This window comes from Chiloscyllium plagiosum, unplaced genomic scaffold (genome assembly GCF_037043375.1).
Source record: "Chiloscyllium plagiosum isolate Xiang-an unplaced genomic scaffold, Cpla_swu_hap1 HiC_scaffold_12, whole genome shotgun sequence".
Taxonomy (NCBI): Eukaryota; Metazoa; Chordata; class Chondrichthyes; order Orectolobiformes; family Hemiscylliidae; genus Chiloscyllium; species Chiloscyllium plagiosum.
The window spans coordinates 54,524,054-54,549,175 of record NW_028270150.1 but is presented as its reverse complement, the minus strand read 5'-3'; the positions used below and the strand labels follow the sequence as shown (position 1 = coordinate 54,549,175).

General features: G+C 40.6%; 1 protein-coding gene across 5 annotated transcripts in view; it reads left to right on the top strand.

Annotated features, from left to right (window-relative positions):
• Nucleotides 1-1,762: 1,762 nt before the first annotated feature.
• ddx3xa (DEAD-box helicase 3 X-linked a) overlaps nucleotides 1,763-25,122 on the top strand; it is a 45,689-nt gene continuing 22,329 nt past the window's right edge. The window contains exons 1-6 of one of the 5 annotated variants that reach the window (XM_087992831.1): nucleotides 1,763-2,075; nucleotides 7,060-7,120; nucleotides 9,246-9,296; nucleotides 21,220-21,273; nucleotides 21,756-21,827; nucleotides 24,367-24,564. In XM_087992831.1, the coding sequence (XP_087848957.1) occupies nucleotides 2,031-2,075; nucleotides 7,060-7,120; nucleotides 9,246-9,296; nucleotides 21,220-21,273; nucleotides 21,756-21,827; nucleotides 24,367-24,564 (481 nt within the window). In that variant the 5' untranslated portion in view covers nucleotides 1,763-2,030. The remainder of the gene's footprint in view (nucleotides 2,076-7,059; nucleotides 7,121-9,245; nucleotides 9,297-21,219; nucleotides 21,274-21,755; nucleotides 21,828-24,366; nucleotides 24,565-25,122) is intronic. The other 4 variants (XM_087992828.1, XM_087992827.1, XM_087992829.1 and 1 more) reach the window with 4 other exon arrangements.

The following is a 25,122-nucleotide window of genomic DNA, read 5'->3' as shown; positions in this document are numbered from 1 at the left end:
TGTTGTTGAGCCACTCTTGATGGAGGACATTGAAATCCCCCACTCAGATTACATTCTTGCCACCCTCAATGATTTCTCTTCGTGTTGTTCAACATGGAGAGACACAGGTCATCATCAGTCGAGGGACGAGATACTTAATAGACCTTAACTGGAATATTGGAACATTATAGAAAAGACGTGAATTCGTTAAAGGCAGTGCAGAAGTGATTTAAAAGAATGATTCCAGGAATGAAAAGCTTCAATTATAAGAATAGTTTGGAGAAGTTGGGACTGTTCTCCTTGGAGCGATGTTGCCTAAGAGGAAATTTGATTTGATAGAGGTTTTCAAAATTGTGAGTGGGCTGAATAGAATGGATATGGAAAGGCTGTTTCCAGTCATAAAATAAAACAGACGAGAGGGCATAGATCTAAAATTGTGTATATGAAGCAAGGATGATTCACAGGGCAAGCAGTTAGGGTTTAGAATGCTGTGCCTGAAATGTGGTGGAGAAAGGTACAATTAAGGCATTCAAGAGGGCATTGGATAATCATTTGGATAGAAATGGTGTGCAAGGATATGGGGGAAATGATAGGAGATTGGAACTAGGTAATAAAATTATATAGACAGGATAGACAAAATGGTCTCTTGTGTTGTAACAATTGTGCCTCTGTAATTGTAGGCCAAGAAAATTTGCAGAGTTTAAGAAAATAGCAAAGGACGAGGAAACAAATAATCGTAAGAAGCTGGAGTTTGAAAGAAAGCAATCAAGAAATATAAAATCAGATTGTAGAAGCGTCTCCAGATATATGAAAAGGAATTACTAGCTAAAATGAGCATTTATAACCTTTGATGAAACTAGGAAACTAATAGAAAGCAGGAAACAAAAGAGGCTTTAAACAAGTAATTCAATCCATCTTCATAGGAGACACAAAGAGCGTCAATGGTTACAGGAAAGTGAAGTTAAGACATCAATCAGACTGCGACCTTATTGAAAGGTAGATCAAGCTCAGTGGGCTGATTGAACTATTTGTTGTGTTCCTGCCACAAGGCTTCACATCTTGTATTTGGTAAGGTTGTGTTTGGCAGCAAAGCATGTGATCCATCCAGTTATGGCTTATCACTATAGTGGCACATTATTGAGTTAGTCTCATTGTAATCCCAGTCTCGCTAATTATGTAAATTATAAATACCTTTATGATGAAATATGAACATTTTCAACCATTGATGATTTTGATTGAAGAAACAATGTAATACATTGTTTAAACAATCAAATTAGGGAAAGATTATTTAGCATCCAAAAGTAGTCAGACAATTCACTCGCTTCAACACTTCACACGATGGCGACACAGAAGCGAAATGCTGCTGACATCTTAAAGTAAGGAATTTTGATTTTCTCTCCTGAGATGTATCTGGATCTCAGTATTGGCAGCATTCTGGTGTTTATGTAACACACATTTTTCGGAAGAAGGGAGGAGTAAACAAAATACTATTTCTACTGAGGAGTATGGGGCCTTCGAAAGCTCAGGAATGAGCGATTGAAAAGTTCGCTACCGGACACAAGTGGTCGCAAGGCCGAGGGAACGCGGTGCAAACCTCGCGATATTGGGAAGGGAAAGTTTATGGGGTGCGGGGGCAGGGAGAGAGCTGGCTCTCGCGATACTGGCAGCGTCCTTTAACCAGGTCTCGAGCGCGCTGGTGGGGCCGGTTCTGCTGGTTGGTTGGGAGCTGTGTCACGTGGCCGGTCTGGGTTCCCGGCGGCCTCAGCGCGAATTGATGATAACGAGAGACGAAGGAGAGAGTGCGACAGCGAACGGAGGATCGGCAAGAAGCGGCACCGGTACCGAGTGCTCGGTTGGCTGGTTTTACGTACCTGGGTCTCCTACAGTTTGCTTCTCTCATAAGTGGCTAAACAAATCGGAAGACGATAAGAAAGATTTCCCACCGGGGATAGTTCCCAGTCCTCCTTTTATTCCCCCCCCTTTCAAGAGAGAGAACTTTTTCTTTTCGTTTTTTTTCCCTCAGTCGGAAATTTTGTACTCATTTTTTAGTTATGAGTCATGTGGCCATCGGAAATGTACTGGATCTAGATCAGCAGGTGAGTGGATCTCCACTCCACTGACTTGTTTAATTGTGATTTTTCTCTCTCTCTCATCGTAATGGATGTGTGTGTTGGGGAGGGGGTGGGGGGGGAGATGTCGCTGCGCTTTCTTTAACCCCCTCCTTCCTTCTCTTTACACCCCCCCCCCCCCTCCGGGGGAACTCGTCCACAATGGCGGCTTTTGTCTCCCTCTTAAGTCGCCGGGTATGCAGCTGGTGGGGAGGAGTCTGGGGTTTTTTTTAAAGTTTTTTTTTGTCTGAGTTTTTTTTGTAGTGGGGGAAAGGTGGAGGGTGATCCTGACTATAGGATCCCTTTCCTTTCTCTCTTCCCCCCCACTCCATTTCGATGTCTCTGGTTCCTGTGGACGGTGGTGGTCCCAATGTGGCTGAAAATAACTGGCTCCACGTTCTTTGTCTACCTTCACCGCGGCGGGAACACAGGGGAGGGGGTTATTTCTTCCTGCGCTTTTTTTGTTTCGATGAACGTTTTTTTCTTGGCTTTATCCCGGTGGAGAGTTTGTGGTTGGGGGTGTTTTTTTTGTTTTAAATGTGCGCAGGGAAATCTAGCGAAATGTGTAATGGCGGCCTTAGTAGTAAAGTGATTAAAAATCTCCTGCCTGCTCTCTTAACAACGGCGTTTACCCCTCTTCAAGTCCCATCGGTTGTCATTTAAAGCCTCTATCATGGCGTGATTTGCTCTCAACTTCGTCTCTACTTTTAACAAGCTCGAGTGTTGGTATTTTGAGCATGGAGTGGGGGCGGGGGAGGTGAAGCGTTGGCCTATTTGTATCATATATTCACTTCGACTTTAATCGATTCAGAAAGTGTCTTTGATGTTTCGGCATTAGGCATCGAGAATTTCAAATTGACGCCGTCATCGTTTTAATGGCACGTCGTTTGCATCTACAAATGTAGATGGTTGTATCCTCCTTTTTTGAGATAGTGATTAAACTTCTGATCCGAACCGTAGTCCCGGTGTTGGCTTTCAATGCCTGACTACTTGGTCCAGCTCCTGTCCCGTCTCGACAAGTTTTCAAATCCGAAAATTTGGGCTTCCCTAACTCCTGAACTAGTTCATGTACACACTTTGGGGAATTTTTTTTGTTGTTGAATACGACCGGAAGAGACTCGTACAGCCGTATGAAATGTTTTACTTGCTTGGAGGACAGGTTACAGATGGAGAGTAGGCTGCTGGCCTCCCTTGTTTACTCGGCTTCTGTGCGCTAGGAAACTGCGCCATCATTGTGACTGGCGCAGCAGCTTTTAAGCTGAAGGAGGCTTCAGATTATGAACCGTTTCGGAACGGTCTTTCACCTTTTGTTTTGAAGGTAACGGTGCTCAGTCCAGGCCATTGCAGAAGTCTTGAGTCCCGGGCGGACATCAAGGGGGGTGTTAAATATTAAAATCCCGGTGATTAATTTCTCTGACGAAGACGGGCGTGTTGAAGTCTGACGGGGGTGACTGGAAAGGGTGGAGAAGGCTCGTCACAAAGGTTTTAAGTTTCCTGTAAGCGTAACGAACGTGCGGTGCCATTTTCTACTGCCGTGTTGTGCGGTAATTTTTCTTCCCCAAAAAATAAAATTGGCACCAAGCTGTGAAAAGTGCTTGCTCAGCAACGTGCGACCGCTTTACTAAACGAGATCGCTTCCCATCGAGGAATTTGGTGCAATCGTACGCTAGTGTCACGATTTAAAAGAAAATGGACGATCTTATACCGAACAGCTTCGGCACTTCGCAGTCATCATTATTATTTACGGCCTTGGGCATGGCATTAGAAAAGGGAGGTCCGGGTGGGTGCAGCGCTGCGCGATTGCAAAATAACGAGTGTCTCTAGATTAAACCTTCCGTTTCGCAGTTAAATCAATGACAAATACTTTGGGGGCGGAGATATTCAACGTAAAATTGTGCAATGAGTACTTGATGCTCGAGTATAAGGGGGGCCCATGTTCCATGCACTTGAATGTTAAGGTAGCTGTCGGTCATTAGATTATTTTAATGGGTAATGTTTATTTGCCAAACACCTTTTTTGTCATGGACTTTTGCATTGCAAGTTCCCTTCGCCAAAACATCAAACGAGCACTGCCCTCTACAGGGCATCTGGGTTTATGGACAAGCCGGACAACTGCCTAATACAGGTACAGGGTACTGTTAATGAGCAAGTCTGAATCAGGAGATCGGTTTCGAAAACTCCTTGTGGGTTTCATGTTCATTTAGGCAATAATTGAATTATTGAAGAATTGGATTGGTGTTTTAAGTCTTCAATAAATGAATGCATGAGGGCCTCTGCATTTGACCGTTGCTAGTTACAGTAACACCATGAAATAATACCAAATGGACATTCCAGCTTTTCCTAAAGAACTTAGTGTATATATTGGTAAACCAAGATGGTCTTGTTGAATAGGTCCTATAGGGACAGGATATCCTGATCACCTTTTATGATCTTAATGTAATTGCTATTCATGTAGCAATTCATCATTGACTTGATCTGAGGCAACTCAATGTACTTGATTTTCTTTTTTTAAAAAAAAGACTGCAGGAAAACTGAAAGCAACATTCCTCCTCGAAGGAAATTATTCCTCTGAATTTGTGTAATGGCTTTTTCTTGGCACTGAATTTTTTTTAAAAAGTACACTTTCCTTCTATGTAAAATTGCCTTGTAGGCAATGTAATGGCAAATTGCTTAAGGGTGGTCTGAGCAGATGATGCCTCAGAGCTGAAAATGTGTTGCTGGAAAAGCGCAGCAGGTCAGGCAGCATTCAGGGAACAGGAGAATCGATGTTTCGGGCATAAGCCCTTCTTCAGGACTCATCAGAGGACTCGTGCAGTGAGGCAATATTAAAAATAATTCAGCAACAGGAATGGTGAAATTGAGGGTATACTACAGGCCTCCCAACAGCCAGCAGGGGATGGAGAATATGTAAACCGATTTTAGCAAGATGTAAAAACAGAAGGGTTGTTTTGCAGAGTGATTTTAACTTCCCCCTATGTTGACTGGGCCTCACTTCATGCTAGTGGCTTGGATGGGGCAAAATGTGTAAGGACCATTTCAGGAGGGTTTGTTTACACAGTACAAAAGCAATCCAACCAGGAATTGGGTTACACTGGACCTGGTTGTGGGAAATGAGCCCAGCCAGATGAGTGAAGTTTCAATGGGGAATTTCGGGAGTAGTGGCCATAATACTGGGAGTTTTAAGATACTCGTGGGTAGAGTTAACAGGTGAACTACAAGAATATTGGGCAGGAACTGGAGAATATTGATTAGAGGCAGTTGTTTGAGGCAGAAATCCTTATCAGACATGTGGTAATATTTCAAGTGGCAGTTAAGAGTTCAATGAATGGCATGTTCCAGTGAGAATGAAGGATAGGTGTGGCAAGTTAGGTGATCAGAGATGGTATGACCTTCGTCAAAAAAAGGAAGCAGACATAAGATCTAGGAGGATGGGAGCTGAGGAACCCCTTTAAGTATATAAGGAGAGAACATAAACAAGAATTAGGCACATGAAAAGTCATTGGCAAACATAATTAAGAATCCCAAGGCTTTTGATACATAAGGAAAAGGTTGGCCTACTCTAGGACAAAGGAGGGAATTTGTAGAGCCAGAAGAGGTAAGTGAAGTCCTAAACAGACACCTTCTCAGTATTTACAAAAGAGAAGGAATTGGTGGAGGATGCCCTAAGGGAAGGGAGTGTTGTATTTCCAAGCCAAGTTGCTATTATAAATGAAGAGGTGCTGAGTGCCTTAAAGTATTAAGGTAGATAAGTCCTCAGGTCCTGATGGGGTCTATCCCAGAATACTGAAGGAGCCAAAGAGCAAATGTCTGGAGTGTTGACAGACGTCTTTGTATCTCTTTAGCTACATATGAGGTCCCAGAGTACTGGAGAACAGCCAATGTAGTACCATTGTTTAAGAAGGGTAGTGGGGTAATCTAGAAATGCCAGGCCAGTGTCAGTGCTGGAATAGCACAGCAGGTCAGGTGGCATCTGAGGAGCAGGAGAATCTGTATTTTGGGTATATGTCCTGATGCCTGAAATGTAGATTCTCCTGCTCCTCTGATGCTGCTTGACGTGTTTTTCTAGTGCCAGCATCTGCAGTCCTCTCTTTCTACTAGCCTTATGTCAGTGTAAGGGAAATTATTGGAAAGAGTCTCCAAGATCTATATGAAGTTTTAGAAGCAAATGGACTAATTAGTAGGAGACAACATGGTTTTGTGCAGGGGTAGTTGTCTCACTAACTTGATCCTTTTTTTAGGTGACTTCTAAGCTCTGCAGTCCTGCTACACCATTGTAAATGATACTGGAATGTTGGGTAGCTCATTGGAGGAGTGTCGTGAAAATATCCTCCTCCTCCTTGAAAAGCCTAGCATGTAGTCAGATGTCTTCCACTGTTTCGTCACTTGATGCTCCTTTGATACTGAACGTGTCTGTTGTCCTGCCCTTCTGCTTGGACTGATGTAACTCTGATTTATCTCCAAAAGAATGCGATGTTCTATGACATTTATCATTGAATCCCCCACTACCGATCTCCAAGGTTTCACCACTTACAATTGAATTGGACCAGCCATATAAATACAGTAGTTACAAGAACAGGTTGACTCCTCAAAGCCTGTCTACCACCTATGGCACAGGTCAGGTGTGATGTAAACCCTTGGCTTCTACAACCTACATAGACACAGTAGAAACATTGGAGCACTGTCACATGCATGTTTCTGTACAGGACACATGCTGTTCTGACTTGCAACTGTTATTGCAGGATCCAAATCCTGGGAATCCCTCCCTTACCATACTAAATGTAACGACAGTATATGTACTGTAGTGTTTTAAGGCTAGTCTATGCCCACATGATTGGAAAACAAATCAGCTAATTTTGCAGATTGAATGATGTGGCTGGCTCTGAATCTTGCAGTGCATTCTTGGCTGAAATCATTTACTGAAAATCTGACTGTACAGTTAATCCTTTCAACTTGTTTATTTTGAATTTTTCAGCTTGCTGGCCTAGACTTGACATCGTCAGCAGGTGATGCTCAGAGTGCTGGTGGGGCAGGCAGTAAGTACCATTTTTTGCACATTTGTATTGAATACAGTTATTTGTTACTAAACATTAATCTGGCAGAATGATGTATCCATCATGCGAACAGGCTCAAACCTAGGGCATTGTGTCTGCCTTTTGTACTGAATTAGACTATTATGTTTTCAATTTCATGAATTACTCAAACGTTGAACCTGACTGAAGCTCATCAGTTGAGGCGTTTGCTACAAAGCAAAACTATTTTGTTCCCTTAACTTTTACCTTACTAGTTGTAGACCAAAGGACAAAAAGGAATATGAAATAAACGAAAGAAATTTGGATATTGATTTCGCATGCTTTAAATTGAAAATGTAAATAAGCTGATGAGATTAAATGTTTCTATTTTTAGACTGTGGTACAAGGCAACCTAAAACAAAGTGAAAGAAAATTCTCGGAGTTGTAGATCTTTTAAAACCAAGAATGTGGGACCTGAAGCAGCTGCATCTGTGTTTAGACACTTGCAACCAATATCTGAACTTAAGAAATGGCATTTTTGAATTAGAAAAGTTATGTTGACCCCTTAAAACTGTGGGGGAGAAAACAAGCCTGTAGGCCTGTCAGTTTGTGATGTGGGAAGTTTGAGTCTAATTGTGGTGAATGTCTCTGACTGCTGTTTGTTTCAGACCCTAAAGTGATAGAATGGTAAGTTAGGATATGTGCAGATAAAATAAACATTGATTTTAGCTCGCTGAGGCGAGTGATCCTTGAATTTGTTCTTCCTGCAAGCAGAATAGAATTGCATAAAGCTTGCATCTTTATAGATGTTGGAATATGCCTCAGTGTTTGTCTTTCAATTTGCCTGATGTGGGGAAGTCTTGTACATTCTGAAATCTGATTCATTTTGGATCATAGGACCACTGGAGCTGTGAAGGAGCTTGTTACCCTAATGCTAATTTTTTCCACCTATGGCATCATCTATACCAATTTTTGAACGAATGTATAACAACAAAAACATGAAAGGAATATCCGTTTCTAGGAAATTGGGAATGGCGAAAGCTGTTTTCAGCTTCAGAACCCTGTTTGAACCCCATCTTGAGTCTATAGGAATGTAAAACTTGGGAGCATAAGTTTTCCAGTTGGCCCTTCTAGATTGTTTAATATCGAATAAAATCATGGCTGATCTGATTGCAGTATTTATGTCAGTTTCCCATCTAACCCCAGACTGCATTCAGTTTAGATTCTCTTGCGAAGAGATCTCTGCCATCAGACATTAAATATTAGCAGCAAGGAAACGAGCCTTTTGAGTAAATGTGTATAAATTGAAGTCTGTCTTTCTTAAACACTATACCCTGTTAATTTGTACCTGTTACATGCCATTTCACCCAGTTTGAATGAGATCCACAATTGTAATATGGGCAAATGCATTGTTCTGCAACAAGCCTCCTTCCATGTTTATAAAATTGAGGGCTGTTGTCATAACAGTATACTGGTATCAGAGTCTGTCAAGTTAAAAATATCATGTCGCAACACAAAATTATAGTTCAACAGGTTTATTTTGGGGACACTAGTTTTTGAAGTGCTGCTGCTTCATGAAGTGGTTGTGACTTTTTTTTTAAACTGTCCACTCCAATCCTTTTTTAAATTAGTTAAGTTAGTTATGAATCGCCTTCAGTGAAATATCTTACACTTTCTTCAAACCTTGAATGTCCACCTAATTTCACTTGTATTGTTTGAGTGACAATTATTCAAACGATCAAATATGATACTTCTAGCTTTCTCTTTTTGGATGACATACTGATGTGGAAGGTGTGCGCATGCTATGCAAATTTGACTTTAGCTAATGTTTTTTTTAAAAATTGATATTGTTTACTCCCATTGCTGTTGCTAACTTGGGATATATTTAATTACATTAATAATTTTAAAAATCCAGGTTTCCCCATCTTTTAATGTCCACTGGAATTTTTATCCTCGCCAGCTGATGGAATAGGAAAAATTGGCTAGAAAGTAAGCCTTTAGGTGTGATGCTTATGATTTCTAGAGGGCCAACTGCTTTTAAATGGGTGTGTGACATTAAAATTTAAGATTTGTTAAATGGTTTAAATTTGTAAGTGGCCATTTTTTTTAACTTGGAGAAGTAGACTTAACAGTTCTACTTTCTTTGTAGAAGGACGTTATATTCCTCCTCACCTAAGAAATAAAGAGGCATCCAAGAATGGTAAGTCAATATAACAAGTACCTCCTTTTTAAATGTGATGGTTGAATTGTATTGAGTTTGCATTCTATGTCCTAATGGAAATTTGATTCCAGTAAGTGGGAAGGCTGCAATTGGAAATTGTATGCATGTGTTTGGGAGTATGGATTACAAAATCTGTATCCTTGGTCTAAATGCTCAATTTTGCCTTTGACTGCATGGTACTTCCTATATTACTAATGCTTTTCTTTGATTCCCTCACTCTTTTTCACTGCTGTAAGAAAAGTTAATAAAGTGAAGTTGCCAGTTTTTTTTTTACATAATCTGAGCTAATCTAACATTTTTTAGAATGAACATTTGTGTACTCATCTGCATGCTATGTCAGTACTAAAATTAACTTTTTTCAACTGTGGTGGTTGTTTTCTATCATGGCATCTTTTCAAAGCTTGTCTCAGATTCTAGCTGATAGATGAAATTGACCAGAAATAGGGCTGATTGTGGATTAGGTCTGGAGGATTCCTTCCCTAAATGAGAATTAATAATCTGGTATGATCATGACCTTTTCAGGTTAAACTGTACTGAATCTTCTACAAATTGGAATAGAATTGGGGCGACTCAGTGGTTAGCACTGCCGCCTCAACGCCAGGGTCCCAGGTTTTATTCCAGCCTCATGTGACTGTGTGGAGCTTGCACATACTCCCTGTGCCTGCGTGGGATTCCTCTGGGTGCTCCGATTTCCTTCCACAGATGTGCAGGTCAGGTGAATTGGCCATGCTAAATTGGCCATAGTATTGGGTACATCATTCAGAGGGAAATGGGTCTGGGCGAGAGGCTCTTTGGAAGGTCTGTGTGGGCTTGTTGGGCTGAAGGGCCTGTTTCCACTCTGTAGGGAATCTAATCTAATCAGAATTTTGAACTGACAAATAAGCACATCCATGCTTGACTGCAGGATCTTGTGATTATTACTAGGTGTCAACAATCTCCTCTATCATCGATACAATCGTCTTAAGTTTGCTTCTACTGTTTAGGCTCCAGAAAAGACATTGTAGTATGTCAACTTAAGTTCTTTCATCAGCTGAGAAGCTTCATTTAAAATGAAACCTATCAATGCAGTTGAGAGCATTGTTTTATTGCTGTTTGTCCAATGATTTGGCAGAAGAGCATGTTTTGTGAATGTTAAGTTGCTGCAGGTGTCTCATTTCAGCTAGTTGCTTTCAACAGGCCTTGGTTACTGTTGGCTGCTTTTGCCATGTTGCACAAGGGTATACATTGTAATTTGTTTATGCAAAGTTCAGATGGAGTGTTCTCAGCTGTTTAGCTGCTGCAAGCCAAAAAGGAGAGACTACAAGTCTTGAGGTTGATCGCCATTGCTTTATTAATGTGCATAGTAAAAATGTCTTGAAACTATTTTCTCCTCTGTCTGAAGTCTGCAAGTAAAGCAATTTTAGAACTTGTTATTACAATCTCACCTCGGCGTGGAATTTCCTGCAAATGTCTAGCAGCTCTCCATAATCTTCAAAGTGTCAAAGTTCATTGCTGCTTAAGTTTAAGAACTGCTCCATCACAGAATTAAAACTTGTATCAGGTGTTCTTATTGTCATTGTTAAACTGGCTGAGGTAATTACAAGTTAACATTTGCAGCAATGTTAAAAACCTGCTGTGCTTTGGAATATGAATGTCCAAGGCTGAGTGTTAGACTTTTGTAGTTTTTTTCTCTCTGTTTCCCTTTGGGAAACATTGTTTGAATTCCATTTTTAATCTGTAAGGTGGGGGTGGGTGAAGTTTGAATCAGCAGCTGAAGTACATTTGCACAGAAATGGTGTTGAATAGTATCTTTTTTTTGTCAAATTACTTGCTCCTACCAAATTGTACAAGGCAAATGTATTTACTTTTCAGTAGGAATATCATGGAACTATGTTCATACTGCACTAAAATATACTGGAGCTATATACAGCACTATACTGTTAATTGCAGTTTGAAGTTCTTTGTCTGCACAAGGTGGCACTGGTGCCACATGTAAATGGTACTGATTTTCAGTTCAGTATTTGGGTAAGTATCAAGAAGTGATTTATTTCAAATACTATAATCACATGTTAACTGTAGTTGGCTTCTCTTTTAAAGAAAAGACAGCAACTTGCAAAGAAAACCTAATGAAGTAAATCACATTTAAATGCTGTAGATCTTGTAAAGTTGGTCTTGGGTATATCCAAGAGTCTTAATCAATATACTGTTCAAGTCTGAACTTGAATGAGTCAATGTGAGTGTAATGGATATCGTAAACTGTAATCCATGGACTTTAAGCAATATTGTTACACTGGTGTTTTAGAGCTGAAGGGATAACTAATTATTGATTCTCCACCCCAAGCTCTGAACAAAGTTAGCAGCTAAAGATGGGAAAATGTGACCTTTTAAAGGGCAGAAAATTTGTTTAATATGTACTAGTTCTTTAATGGCAAGTTTGATAACTAATTTATGGTATAGAAGCTTTGTTTAATTGAACAGCATGATCTAATAGTTAATGTAATCTTGATTTGGTATTAAGACTGCAAACAGGAGCAAGGCAGATGTATCTAATCTTAATTTGTGGCTTTCTATTTGGTAGTTAAATGTGTAGAAACAGTCTAGTGTCACCTGTTAATGATGACTGGAAGATCTATGATAGTCATAGAGATGTACAGCATGGAAACAGACCCTTCGGTCCAACCTGTCCACGCTGACCAGATATCCCAACCCAATCTAGTCCCACCTGCCAGCACCTGGCCCATATTCCTCAGACCCTTCCTATTCATATACCCATCCAAATGTTGCAATTGTACCAGCCTCCACCACATCCTCTGGCAGCTCATTCCATATACGTACCACCCTCTGTGAAAATGTTGCCCCTTGGGTTTTTTATATCTTTCCCCTCTCACCCTAAACCTATGCCCTCTAGTTCTGGACTCTGATCCCAGGGAAAAGACTTTGTTTATCCTATCCATGCCCCTCCATTTTGTAAACCTCTATATGGTCACCCCTCAGCCTCTGACACTCCAGGGAAAACAGCCCCAGCCTGTTCAACTTCAAATCCTCCAACCCTGGTAACATCCTTAAGTCTTTCCTGAACCCTTTTCAAGTTTCACAACTCCTTTTTGATAAGGAGAGAGGATTGCACGCAATATTCCAATAGTGGCCTAACCAATGTCATGTACAGATGCAACATGACCTCCCAACTCCTGTACTCAATACTCTGACCAATAAAGGAAAGCCATACCAAACGTCGCCTTCACTATCCTATCTACCTGCGACTTCACTTTCAAAGAGCTATGAACCTGCACTCCAAGGTCTTTGTTCAGCAACACTCCCTAGGACCTTACCATTAAGTGTATAAGTCCTGCTAAGATTTGCTTTCCCAAAATGCAGCACCTCTCATTTATCTGAATTAAACTCCATCTGCTGCTACTCAGCCCATTGGCCCATCTGGTCCGGATACTGTTGTAATCTGAGGTTACCCTCTTCGCTGTCCACTACACCTCCAATTTTGGTGTCATATGCAAACTTACTAACTGTACCTCTTATGCTTGCATCCAAATCATTTATGTAAATGACAAAGTAGTGGACCTAGCACTGATCCTTGTGGCACTCCACTGGTCTCAGTCCTCCAGTCTGAAAAACAACCCTCCACCACCACCCTCTGTCTTCTACCTTTGAGCCAGTTCTGTATCCAAATGGCTAGTTCTCCCTGTATTCCATGAGATCTAACCTTGCTAATCAGTCTCCCATGGGGAACCTTGTCGAACGCCTTACTGAAGTCCATGTAGATCACATCTACTGCTCTGCCCTCATCAATCTTCTTTGTTACTACTTCAAAAATCTCAATCAAGTTTGTGAGACATGATTTCCCACACACACACAGCCATGTTGACTATCCCTAATCAGTCCTTGCCTTTCCAAATAAATGGGAATCCTGAGGGATAGGATATACTCCAACAACTTGCCCACCACTGAGGTCAGGCTCACCGGTCGATAGTTCCCTGGCTTGTCTTTACTGCCCTCCTTAAACAGTGGCACCACGTTTGCCAACCTCCAGTCTTCTGGCACCTCACCTGTGACTATCGATGATACAAATATCGCAGCAAGAGGCCCAGCAATCACTTCTCTAGCTTCCCATAGAGTTCTTGGGTATACCTGATTAGGTCTGGGGGATTTATCCACTTTTCAAGACTTCTAGCACTTCCTCCCCTGTAATCTGGGCGTTTTGCAAGATGTCGCCATCTATTTCCCTACAGTATATATTTTCCATATCCTTCTCCACAGTAAATACTGGTGCAAAATATTCATTTAGTATCTCCCCCATTTTCTGCAGCTCCACACAAAGGCCGCCCTGCTGATCTTTGAGGGGCCCTATTCTCTCCCTAGTTACCCTTTTGAATTTAATGTATTTGTAAAAACTCTTTGGATTCTCCTTAATTCTATTTGCCGCTGCTATCTGATGTCCCCTTTTTGCCCTCCTGATTTCCCTCTTAAGTATACTCGTACTTCCTTTATACTCTTCTAAGGATTCACTCGATCTATCCTGTCTATACCTGACGTATGCTTCCTTCTTTTTCTCAACCAAACCCTCAATTTCTTTAGTCATCCAGCATTCCCTATACCTGCCTGTCTTTCCTTTCACCCTGACAGGAATATACTTTCTCCGGATTCTCGTTATCTAATTTCTGAAGGCTTCCCATTTTCCAGCCGTCCCTTTACCTGCGAACATCTGCCCCTGATTGGCTTTTGAAATACTGTCTAATACTGTCAAAATTGGCTGCTCTCGAATTTAGAACTTGAACTTTTAGATCTGGTCTATCCTTTTCCATCCCTATTTTGAATCTAATAGAATTATGGTAGCTGGCCCCAAAGTCGTCCCCCACTGTGCCCTGCCTTATTTCCCAAGAGTAGGTCAAGCTTTGCACCTTCTCTAGTCGATACATCCACATACTTAATCAGAAAATTATCTTGTACGCACTTAACAATTCCCTCTCCATCTAAACCTCTAACACTATGGCAGTCTTATGTAGAGGAATAAGATGGTGTTATTTTCTGGGTCTGTAGATTATGAAAGAGCCAAAATCACTGCAAAGGCCATATGTACTAGTCAGATTTGGGAGTTTATAGAGTTTAATGGTTACTGCGGATAATATCTGCCACAAATGCTGTTGGATGCAGATCTTATCAGATTGAGTGGATCAGTTGGAGAGACAGAAGCGATGGGGAGTTTGCAACAGTATGTGATGGGTGGCAGTTATAGGAAGGGGGGAAAGTCTCCAATATGGTCACACAGATGGGTTAACTCCAGGAAGGTTAAGAGAGGTCAGCACCTAGGGTAGGAGATCACTGCTTTTTTTTCCCCTGCCGTTCAACTAATTCACCTGTGAACCAAAATTTTAACATGCTAGCAGTTAAGGTAAATTCCAGTTTTGGGTGCTGCAATTCAGTTAGGATGAGGTACCTGGGCACTAGACGTTTGGAGAGGTATTGAGAAGAGCGAGCAGACAGTCATACCTGTACTCCAGTCTGGGACTAGAGGGTGTGACTTGCAGACCCAAGTATTGGTAATAGAAAAAAGTTAGCAGTGGAGTAGCCTCCTGATGCTTATCTAACCTGTTCAAAGTTCTTGCAGGTTGAATGGATTAATGGGAGCTGCAGGAAGGATGAACAAACTGATCATATTAAGCAGGCAACCATTTGGAGTGAAAGAATGTAGGTGAAGCAGGGACAGTGATCGAGTAGATGTCCTCTGAGAAGGATACAGCCATTATGGTCCAAGTACTTAACTAAAACTTTTGCTGAGCAAATCTAAGCAGTCAGGAACTAAATTTTTAAAGTCCCACAGACCACCTGATCTTAATTAACATTGGGGAATTGAATCAGCATTGAGTTTGGGGTGAGTGAAACCTTAGCACAGGCATCAAATTTAATGTACTGTCAGTTAGCCTTGACCCATATTCTCTGGAACCAGTATGCTGAAGAAATGTATCTAAATGGGGTTCATGGGAAAATTGGAAAGTCAGAAGGACAAGGTGATAGTGTGGAGAGGAATTATAATCCCAAAAAGGATTGAGTATACTAAGTAATAGTTGGATAATGGCAACTTGAGAGGAGATATTGGCAAAATGGTGTTTTTACTGAACTAGCATGGGTTCAAACGCCACTATAGCAGATAGTGAATTCAGATTTCACTAAAATCTGAACTGGAGAGCTGGCCAAATGACTAATCTGCAGCTATCATAACACTTTTTACTAATGTCCTCGAGGGAAGAATATATACCAAGCTTTCTTGGTCTCTCCTCTCCAGAAAGCAGTATTTGCGTAACTGTACTGTGGGCCTTTACGGATGTGAGATTAAATGCTGGCCTGCACAATGCTGACATCCCATGGCCAAACAAAAATGATAAATCTTTAAAATTTAAGTTAGATAAGCAGGCAATTCATAACAAAATAAGAATGCTGGGGCAACGTAGCTAGTCTGGCAGATCTGTTAATGTCTGGAATGGCTTTTCATCTGAGCAAAGTCATAATGGGCTCAAAACATTAGTTCTATCTCGACTTGCTGAGTTTATTCAACACTGTTTTCCAGCATCTAGTGTTTTGGTTTTGTAATTGGGAGAAGTGTTTGATAAGCTGGGATTTGAAAATTAGGATATTTGACCTTTTTTTGGAAGGTTGAAGAGTTGGCACAGCTGTTTAAAGAATGAGGTTGTCTGAGATTCTTCCATTCAGCTATTACACAAGGTAAATCTTGATTTGGAGTGAAGAAATAGCAAAAGAAAGAGGTCATGGAGTGATTTTATAGCCCCTTCAATAGAAGCTTCACTAAATATCATACGTGAAGTAAATGGTCTATTTGAAAATACTTGAATCCTTTTAAGGTGGTACAATCAAGCAGTGATGCTTTTGTGTGAAATTGGTGGTTGATGAATTTTCGTTGGGTTTGTTGAGCATGCAGTGGATAGGTTGGCATCATGTTCAGGTGCAATACCAGTCACTGCACAAGCTAAGAGTCCCAGTGTTTGGGGAGAGATAAGAGATGAGCATTCCTAAATTTTAAGATTGAGGGCTGTTGTAGTGCAGTGCTGTGCCCAGAGGGCTGGTTATAAGTCCATCTTCAATTGTCATGACATCTGAGCAAGTTGACTTAAGAACACCCTACCAAGAAGGGGGTAAATTATTAAATTGAAGTAAATAATACACTAGGACTGGAAAGGCACAGTAGATTAGGTAGCATCAGAGGAGCAGAAGGCTTGCTGTTTTGGGCATAAGCCTCCTCTGCTGTCTGATCTGCACTTTTCCAATGCCATACTTTTCAACTCTGACCGTCAAGCATCTGCAGTCCTCACTGTCAAAAATACTGTCCACTTTAACTGAAAGAAATGGAGGCAAATACTGGATTTGGGTGTCCTTGGAATTTAATCCGCCATCCTATGGCATAAAAGTTGATCGGTTTTCTGCAATTGTAAAGGACATGAGATCACACCAGGAGTCTTGCATATAGTTTTGGTCTCTTGGTTAAGGAAGGATATGTCTTCATGAAAGCATTCTAAAAGTTCAACAGGTATTTGAAGATAGAATAATCTTGAGGTCGATAAGTATTTATTTTAAACCTTTATCCTGATTATTCCATATTTATTTATGTATTGCAATGTTGACAATAGCTTCAGCTTTGACTTTGAGAAAGGAAATTCAGTAAGCTCACTTTTGTGCTTATGGTGCTACCAGGAATGGAATTAGTGTATGGATCGAGCTAAATGGTTTGAAAAATCTGGTGTAGATTGAAGTTGAGATCTTGTCCCATATGAGACTCTATTGGTCTATATACAACTTGTTCAGTACTGTCAAGGAAAATATTTAAACACTGAAGACCTTCCCAGAAACATTGGCTTTTGTCACACAGGGTAAACAGTTTCTTCTTTATTTTAAACCAGACACACACACACCCGCCTCTTGCCATAATCTTAAATTGAGTGGCAAAAAACTATCCCATTTGGGAAAAAAATTAAAAACATTTTTTATTTTTAAGTCCAAAAGAAAACAGATTTAAAAGTCCTTTCTCAAATCTATTTTTATTCCTCACTCTACAATACTGATCTAATAAAATCTCTTATGGCAAATCAATTTTCAAAACTAGTTGCCCTCTTTGGATGTCAAACTTCCTTTTGTAGATTCATCTCGATCCTCTTCGGTCTTCTGCTGCACTACTTTCTTGAGGTACATTTCAGAGCAATTCTGTTGGTGCTTGGCTGCTCTTTGCTGTTCCCCCAACTGTTCAAAATATATAGTCAGAGATGTACAGCATGGAAACAGACCCTTCAGTCCATGCCGACCAGATATCCCAACCCAATCTAGTCCAACCTGCCAGCTCTCGGCCCATATCCCTCTGAACCCTTCCTATTCATATACCCATCGAAATGCCTCTTAAATGTTGCAATTGTACTAGCTGCCTCAACTTCCTCTGGCAGCTCATTCTATACACCCTCTGCGTGGAAGATGTTGCCCCATGTGTCTTTTATATCTTCCCCACCCAGCCTAAACCTATTCTCTGTAGTTCTGGACCCCCCCCCCCCCAAAAAAGGAAAATAGACTCCTTCATCTGTCTATCCTATCCATGCCCCCTCATAATTTTGTAAACCTCTAAGGTCACCCCTCACCCTCCAATGCTCTAGGGAAAACAGCCCAACCTGTTCAGCCTCTTCCTACAGCTCAAATCCTCCAACCCTGGCAACATCCTTGTAAATCTTTTCTGAACCCTTTCAAGTTTCACAACATCTTTCCGATAGGAAGGAGACCAGAATTGCACGCAATATTCCAACAGTGGCCTAACTAATGTCCTGCACAGCTGCAACATGACCTCTCCACTCCTGTACTCAATACTCTGACCAATAAAGGAAAGCATACCAAATGCAGTCTTCACTATCCTAGCTCCTTGAATGTAGAGTCGCAGGTAGCTATGAACCTGCACTCCAATCCAAAAATGTGAATCCTTCTCCTGTAAGTCAGCTCCTCAGCCATGCATTAATCTGCTCTATCCTCTTAATCCTGCCCTCACTAGCTCCAGATATTGCTACTCCTTGAGGACCTCCTTTTTAAATTACTGACTAACTCTGTAATCTCCCTTCAGAATCTCCTCTTTTTCCCTTCCTATGTTGTTGGTTCCAATGACCTCCTGCGAGGCCCCTCTCCCCTTTGAGAACATTCTGTACCCTCTGAGACATCCTTGATCCTGGCACCAGGGAAGTGATGCACCATTCTGATTTTTCACTGGCCACAGAAATGTCTGTCTGTACCTCTGACTAGAGAGTCCCTTAACACAATTGATCTCTTGGAACCTGGCAGTGCCCTTCATTTCATTACAGCCAGTCTCAATACCAGAAACATGGTTGTTCGTGCTACGTTCCCCTGTGAATCAATCACCCACTACATTTTCCAAAGCAGCATACATGTTTGAAATGGGGATAGCCACAGATGACTCTTGCACTAACTGCCTACTTCTCTTACCTTTCCTTGAGTTAGCCCATCTGTGACTTTTCTCCTTATAACTGCCATTCATCACATACTGTTGCTGTTGCAAATTTCTCATTGCCTCTAACTGATCCATTCAATCTGATTAGGATTCGTAACCAACAGCATTTATTGCAGATATAATCCACAGTAACCTATAAACTCTCTCTCTTTCCCCCCCCCCCCCACACTGACCTCACCATGTGCTTCCTTTGTCTATGCCTCCTTTTTTAAACCTGTTGTTTTGACTTTTTTTTTCCTCAATGTAACTTTGCATTCTTATGTCCTGCAGTATAACTTTTAACCTTGCAGGAGAGAAAATAACTTATGTGCATGTTATTTGAGCTATTCCTACCAGTTGGAATTACTGTACTTCAATGTTCTGGGGCTGGCTGCTTGCACAATATTTTAAAAATTGGTGTGCTGATTCCTGAGTGATATATATTGCTCTTAATTTAGTTTCTGATTTGATACTAGTAAATTTAGTCTTTTATGAAGACTGTGTGGCTGAAATATAAGTCGAGGCTGAAATATTTCAATTGCTATCCTGAACACAGCATGTGGTGTGCAAAGATGCAGGAGGAGAAACTGCAACCTTCATTTTAGAGAAGGGAACTTGAATGTCTTTATTGCATAAATTTCCAGTGTAATGGTGATTGGAATGTTTTATCTCTTTTTTGTTTGGAGAGGTTTGTGAAGAAGCATTTGAAACATTTGTGGTACTAACAGTAAAAATCCTCAATTACAGTTTCAATAAATTGAATATCAAACCTCCAGCGCTTACTCTAGCTGAATTTTCTGTTCCTGTTTTAGGAACATCCTATTTGTAAAAAAAGAACTCTTACTGTCATAGTTGATCCAGTGGGCAGGCATCTTACCTTAAATTTTTTTTATTCAAATAGTTTGGTCCCCCACCCCTCCCTGTGTGCATATCTTGATTCCCTCCCCATGTTGCAAAACATTCCTGGTGTTTTCAACTATGTCTAAAAGGAAAGCATGTGACCCTTGCACTGTACTGCATTAGTACAGACTTTGATCCATGGCACTCTATTTTCCACACAATTATAAATGACTAGTGCTGACTTGTATCCAGAGTTGGCACCATGGCAAGAAGGGAAGGTTGTTAATTGGTTTCCAGCAGTGCTATATGAATGCACCTTGGTTGAAACGTTTAAAACTTCATTGCATCCACTTCCTGAAGCTGGTAAGTTTTCTTTTCCAGATTGTGTTCATATAATCAAGGAATTGGGGAGGAATGCTGGCTGGGACACTGATCGTTACTACTTTGAGTAATACTATGGAATGTCTATGGTCAGTTAAGACTGATAAGGTTTTGATTTGGTTTCTGTTAATAGAGCACTTCAAGATTTGCTCTGTGTAATCTAATATACTTAAGCCAAAGATTTGCTATTGCTTTCCTTTTAGAAGGTGTATCTGCCAAGTGTGAATGTTAAATGTGGTCAGTTTTTTTTTGTGAAGGATGAATCTGTCAGGAAACTGATAATATCCTAGATCTCTAAAGTAAAGAGCACTTGGACAAGTTCTTACACATGGGATTTATTGAAATAGGCAAAATATGAGGAGAAACAGTTGAAGAAATCTCTTGGTATGAAGCGCAAGTTAAGTTTCTTGTCATTGATTCTTCGAGCTGTTCTTGGGAACCAGGATGTTAAATCATTCTCTGATCAAACTTGATACTGTTGTATAAAGGTTTTTAACTTAGTTGTGGGATGAGGAATACCTGGCTAGATAAGCATCTAATACCCATCCCTAATTGCCCAGCAGGTCATTGAGTCAACCACATAATGGGTCTAGAGTCACATGTAGATCACCCCCAGGTAAGGAGAGTAGTTTCCTTCCCTAAAGGACATTAGTGAACCAATAGGTTTTTCTGATAGTGGTCTCATAGTCATCAGTAGACTCTTAATTCCAGATTTTTATTGAGTTCACAATCCAGCATCTGATATGACAGGATTTGATCATACATCCCTAGAATGATATCGGTGAAAACACCACTAACCTGTTGCCTCCTTAAAATGTTTTCTTGACAGATTAATTTCATTTTTTTAAAAATATCCTGTTGAGCTTGCTGATGCTATGGGATGGTACCCCACACTTAGTTGTAATGGTTGACCGTGGTGGAAAGCTTGCATATACAGTCTGCAAGCACACCAACATTCTGCTTGCAGTATGGAATTCTGCCCATTGTAGGGGATGGTGGAAAAGACTGGCTTCAGTGCTGAACCTTGTTGAATTCATTGCAGATGGTTTGAAGTTCTTGATCTGTTTCTGTACTAGTTTTGAAAGTTCAGTTCCCAAATCCCAACAGTTAAGTTAGCACCAAATTGCAAGCAATTAAATGCTTGCAGTTGACTCGGATGTAATTGTTTTTCACCATTGGGTGAATTGACAGCTCCCATTTCTTTTTCAGCTTATAATCCATTTGGAACAAATCGTCCCATTAATTATCCAATGTTGAGAATTTGTAAGTCTGCACTTTTTTGCACTTAAAATAGTGTGTGAAAAAGCATGAGGTTTGGCTTTGAATTAAGATTTTTCACATGCAGATCTGGTGTCTCATTGTAAGTAACTACCACCGATTTTGAACCTACACTTAATGGACCCAAGTTAGCATTGTGACAATTGTTAAATTTTGTTTAATATTACATGATCTGAAAGATAGTACTTGGGTTAAGGTTGGTCTGAGTAGAATCTTAGCACTTCATCTTTGTCAAAACAAAATGTAACTCCAATAACCACCTTGTATTGGACATAGCAATTTAGCATCCGTTTTTAATACATTGGTTTGTTTAAACCATACTAAGTTCTTGCAAATTGCAGAAACATTTTCTTTCTATTGTGGAAGAAAGAGCTGGCTAGAAGTGCTGTAAAACAGGTAATAAAGTATCCCCTCCTAGCTTTTGCAATAAATCCCTTCTGAAAACTGGCTTGTTACTGTTACCTCAGCTTTCCCAAGAGGTCCCTGGCAAGAGGTGGACATGCATCAGAGCTGCAGTCAAATCTGGCTGGACCAAAGTGGTATGACATGGTGGTGCATGATTTTCAAGAAAAAAATCTAACATTGCATGTGCCACTAAATTCTGCAGGTTCAGTAGATGCCCAATTTAATCTGAAGTAACTGCACACTTGCACTACGCAAGTTCATTCTGTACAAATAAATCCATGGTCTGTATTTGGGGGGGGCGGGGGGAAGAAGGGGACCAAGGATAATACAGTAACTTAAGACAATAGAGACTGTTCAGTGTGTGCTATCTTTTGAGCAGTTACCGGTTTTTGGCCATGTATTAGCCTTTGGCTAAAAGCTAACGCAATTTTCAGTTGCTCGACTTAATTGCTAACTTCCACAATCTGGTTGGAAATTGGTTTAATTTGGCATGATAAAGCTTGTTTTTCTGCATGTTAGGAATTAATATTGTAAGATCTTCATTCCACATTTTATACTAGCAGCACTGCAACTGGAAGCCTTTCAATGTTAACCTTTTTATGCTTGTACAGGATTTTTGTCACTTTTTGTATTCTAGGAATCTGTTAATGTGAACACTTGAAATGAAAGTCTATATTTCATGAACTTGTTACGATATTTGCAGTGATTGGTTTTTATCAACTTGCAGGTACCTAGGTGTCTCAGACTATACCCCTCTTAGAGCTGTTAATTGTGTGCTGTACTCTGTTGAAATGTTGTCTCCAGTACCTGATATCTAGTTAGATTCAGTATCTCTTTTTTTAAGCTTTTTTCATATGAAATCTTCCTGGATGTCTTGACGTTTTCTACTATTTGAAACAAGGTGCACTGAACTTTCAGTGACCATTTTAGCTGGCCTACTGTAGCTTGTTTGCAGTTCATTTCGTCCAGCAAAATTTCTTCTAGATTTCCGTGATCATTTTTGCACTTCTATTTGACGTTTGTGTCTCCCTAAATTCTCAATGTTCTGCGACCTATATCCCCTGCTCCCTTGAAAGAGAAGTGACCCAGACTGTTCACAAGATCTCAATGTTGCATTCCTGATCCTTAGTGCCTGTATAGTGTGCTGTCCATGTCATTAAGGTTTATTTCTAAGATTCTTAATGCATATGTAATACCTGGGAAATTACTTGTTCTTGTACACCTAAACCTTCAGTTGCTCTGTTTTACAGGGCAACGGTAAGGACTAATTTGAGTTGCTTTCTTAGCCAACATGAACTATTATTTAAATGTTCATCGCCTGTTATAATTCTAGTCAGAAGTTGTCAGTTCTCATCTGTCAGTGCTTTGTACAGCCTTAGCATCATAAGCACATCTTGGGGGTTTATGGGTAAATAGCCTAGGCATAAAATACCATGATTGGTATCCAGATGGTGTCATGTCAGGGACCCTGAGATTATTGTAGTTGACCGGCCACTGAGAGAAGATCTAACCTGAAGAGAAGTGCAAATGATTGTGTTCCAAAGCCAGCTGTAGCTTCCTTCTGAAATTCAATCTGACTGTTTAGAAAAGCTGGTATTATCATTGTTTTAATTATTTACTCCATGCTTTGGTTAGCAGTCTGTTGGTTATGGAGGGTAATTGGCTCAATGCGCTGCATTGCTCAGGCTTTTGTGTAATGCAGGTTTGCTAGATGTAGCTTACTAGTGACTGTTGAACTTGTAATTTTGCATAAGACTCATGCTATAGAAATACTACTTCATCTAGATGAAATCCATCTTGCATACTGTTCTTGGGGTAACCTGGTTACATAAAGTGGGTAGTGTAATGGTATGAGATATAAAATGGACTTGTATAAGACATAGGAGCGGAAGTAAGGCCATTCGGCCCATCGAGTCCACTCCGCCATTCAATCATGGCTGGGCATTTTAACTCTACTTACCCACGTTCTCCCCGTAGTCCTTAATTCCTTGTGACATCAAGAATTTATCAATCTCTGCCTTGAAGACATTTAGCGTCCCAGCCTCCACTGCACTCTGTGGCAATGAATTCCACAGACCCACCACTCTCAGGCTAAAGAAATATCTCCGCATTTCTGTTCTGAATTTACCCCCTCGAATGCTAAGGCTGTGTCCACCGGGTCCTAGTCTCCCCGCCTAACGGAAACAATTTCCTAGCGTCCACTCTATCCAAGCCATGTATTATCTTGTAAGTTTCTATTAGATCTCCCCTTAATCTTCTAAACTCCAATGAATACAATCCCAGGATCCTCAGCCGTTCCTCTGTGAAAGTCCAAATTAGGAAACTTAGTTGTAACCAGATTATATTTTAATTAAATGCTTTTTTTTTGGTAAGTACTGACTTTACTGAAATCAACTGGTATTTCCAACGAAAGGGATTGATTATAAAAATGCTGCCTGCTTAGTGGTGAAACGGTTTGCTTTTGCTATGACTTCTATTCCCTCTATCGGATGCAGAGGTTGTGTAACCCTTCCCATCAAATACTAAACCTCACAACAAGTGGAACCAAAATTGGCATCTTTGTTAACTGATATGTTGGTATGCCCTCGAGCATACAAGAATGATCGTGCAGGTAAGGTGCAGACTACTGTTGGTATTGCTGAAAGCTAACACACTTTCCTCATGTAAACTAAGATTCAAGCTGGGATTCTGGAAATCGAGGAAGTAGTTCAATTAATGGTTGCCATGATGGAAGAGAAAGTTGCATAAATGGTTATGACCGTGATCGTTTTGAGCTGAACAGTAGAGGATGTACTCGAAATGACACAAGTGGCCATGGAGGCTATCGGAATCGAGCATTCAATCCTGGTGCCCAGCAAACTGCTGGATCAGGTGTGCAAAACTAATCTCAACGATCTTATGCCAGTGTTCAATCACTGCTTGTGTGGAGTTGATTGAGAAATTTGTTTTCCAAACTGAGCATGCTAATTAGTTGCAATACAATCAATTTGAAGATATTTCCTAATCAATTTGGTCAGAAATATGGCCCACCTCTGCAGCAGATGGGATTTGAATCCAGACCTCTAGGCTCAGATGAGTGTTATTGTTGCACCACAACTACCAACTGTGACTGAACTGATCTAAATCTTTTTTTTAAAGATAATCTCCAGATATTTCACAGCTGAAGATCTGCATAAAGATTTGTGGCTCAGGTGCTAGTTGCCATAGTTGTGGATATGTTTAGAGCTGGAAAGTTGATTTGCAGATGCTGCTTAGCATGTCTGTGTGACGTTTTCAGTGCTTTGGAGCCTTCTCTGAAGCACTGCTGTGTTGTCTCCTCCGGAATTTGTTTAGTTCCTTTTCTGCTGCTTCTGGTTGGCAGTTCATATTTTGTTGTAGTGGCCTGTATGTTGAGTCTAGGTCTGTGTGTTTGATGGAGTCTGTGGATGA